We start from the raw sequence: 1,728 nt of genomic DNA on the forward strand, positions 1-1,728 counted from the left end.
CTCTCCCAGGCTTGGAAACCACAGGGGAAGGGCCGCCAGACATGGCTGCCTCGGGCGCCCCGAGGAGCTCCGGCCCTCAAATTCCTGGTTCAAACCATCTCGTTCTGTTGGGAGTTGGGGCGTTTTCCCTCGTGCTTTGAGATAACACCCTGTGCTTCTGGGGCACAGGGGAGCCTCCTCTGGCCCTGGGGAAGGTGCCCAAGGGGGTGGTTTTCTTTTTCAGAGGATTTACTACCTCTCGCTGGAGTTTTACATGGGGCGGACACTGCAGAACACCATGATCAACTTGGGGCTGCAGAACGCCTGCGACGAAGCCATCTACCAGGTGAGCATCGGTGGGGAGGCAAGGACCTGGAGCGGGATGTCCCCGCCCCGACTAAAAACCTCTCCCTGAGCCGCAGGCGATGCCTCTAGCAGAGAAATGCTGCTCCAGAACCTGTTCTCGACAGGCCCGGGGCCACAGCCGGTGTTTGCCGCCTGATGGGCTGTGCGCTGAGGGATGCGGCGCTGCCAAGCGCCAACGGGATGCGGGGCCTGTAAACTACGAGGGAGCTCGTGGTTATATGTACGAGGCCATTAGTAGCAATAATTGATGATAAAACCTTGGCCTGACTCAACCCTGGCCTGGCACTGGCACTGCGTGGCACCCAGGCTGTGGAAGGTTTTTTCGGTGGCTCTTTTGCCCCTGGCTGTGTTTGCACCCACCGTCGTACGTGGCTGGGGCTGTTGCACAACAGCTCGAGCAGCTCTAGAGCAAATGTGTTCAAAGGAGAGGGGCTTCTTTTTAGGTTTTCTTACATTTTTTCTCATCTGCTGACCTTGCAACGATGACAGCAGCTCGGCTGGGGGTGAGGGTGGAGGAGATGAGCCCGAGGACACACGTGAGCAGAGCAGGGTCCAGCCCTCCCGCATAGGTGACCATGAGACCAGGGTTGTCCCTACTTAATGTGGCCGTGAGACATCAGGAAGGTGTCAGACTGAGGGGTTTCCCTGAGAAAAGGTGGCTCAGCCATGGCAAGGCACCAGCTTACTTCCCTCTGAGTTCCCAGAGGAGCTTTGCATAGGCAAAACCTCTTCTTCCCACAGCATCCCAGGCTGGAAACTTTACATTTCCTTCTAAAAGCGGTGTAGCTGCTCCTCTGGGTGTCTCTGCTAAAGGGTGATGCCTGGAGCCAGCGGGACAGGCTCCCAGGTGCCTGCCCCAGGTATATTGGGCTGCTGGGGAGCAGCACCGTGGTGCCCCTGTAGGGCTGAGGTGTGGAGAGAGGGAACCGGCCCAGGAACAAGCCCTGAGAGAGCATCCCGGGGGTGTGTGCCAGCAGCGCCTCCCCTCTGTGGGGCTCCGAGAGCCTCCAGCCCGTCGCCTTCTCCTTGTTGTCTGCAGCTTGGGCTGGATATGGAAGAGCTGGAGGAAATCGAGGAGGATGCCGGTCTCGGCAACGGCGGTCTCGGCAGGCTTGCAGGTGAGTGAGGTCCCTCCCCAAAACAGTCTCGTTGCCTGGATGGTGAGGGCGTACCTAAACCCAGGGTTTCTTGCTCCAGCCTTCCCAGCACGGGTGAGCTGGGTGGCCGGCAAGCACACGGTGGTGGCTGCTAGCCCTGGCTCCTGTCCCTTGGTGCCATTGGCTTTCTGTGGGGAAAAGGACGGGCTGGCTCTGGTGGCTCCCGGGGAATTGCAGCTCGCTGTTCTCCTTTCCCTGGCAGCCTGCTTCCTCGACTCGATGGGGA

General features: G+C 59.5%; 1 protein-coding gene across 1 annotated transcript in view; it reads left to right on the forward strand.

Annotated features, from left to right (window-relative positions):
- Positions 1-223: 223 nt before the first annotated feature.
- The window catches only part of LOC104273241 (glycogen phosphorylase, liver form), a gene marked incomplete at both ends in the record, with an annotated part of 6,432 nt that continues 4,927 nt past the window's right edge, over positions 224-1,728 (forward strand). Inside the window, 3 exons of the mRNA XM_009868498.1 lie at positions 224-325; positions 1,385-1,463; positions 1,705-1,724. Of these exons, the coding sequence (XP_009866800.1) occupies positions 224-325; positions 1,385-1,463; positions 1,705-1,724 (201 nt within the window). The remainder of the gene's footprint in view (positions 326-1,384; positions 1,464-1,704; positions 1,725-1,728) is intronic.

The sequence above is a fragment of the Apaloderma vittatum genome, unplaced genomic scaffold (genome assembly GCF_000703405.1).
Source record: "Apaloderma vittatum isolate BGI_N311 unplaced genomic scaffold, ASM70340v1 scaffold33004, whole genome shotgun sequence".
Taxonomy (NCBI): domain Eukaryota; kingdom Metazoa; phylum Chordata; class Aves; order Trogoniformes; family Trogonidae; genus Apaloderma; species Apaloderma vittatum.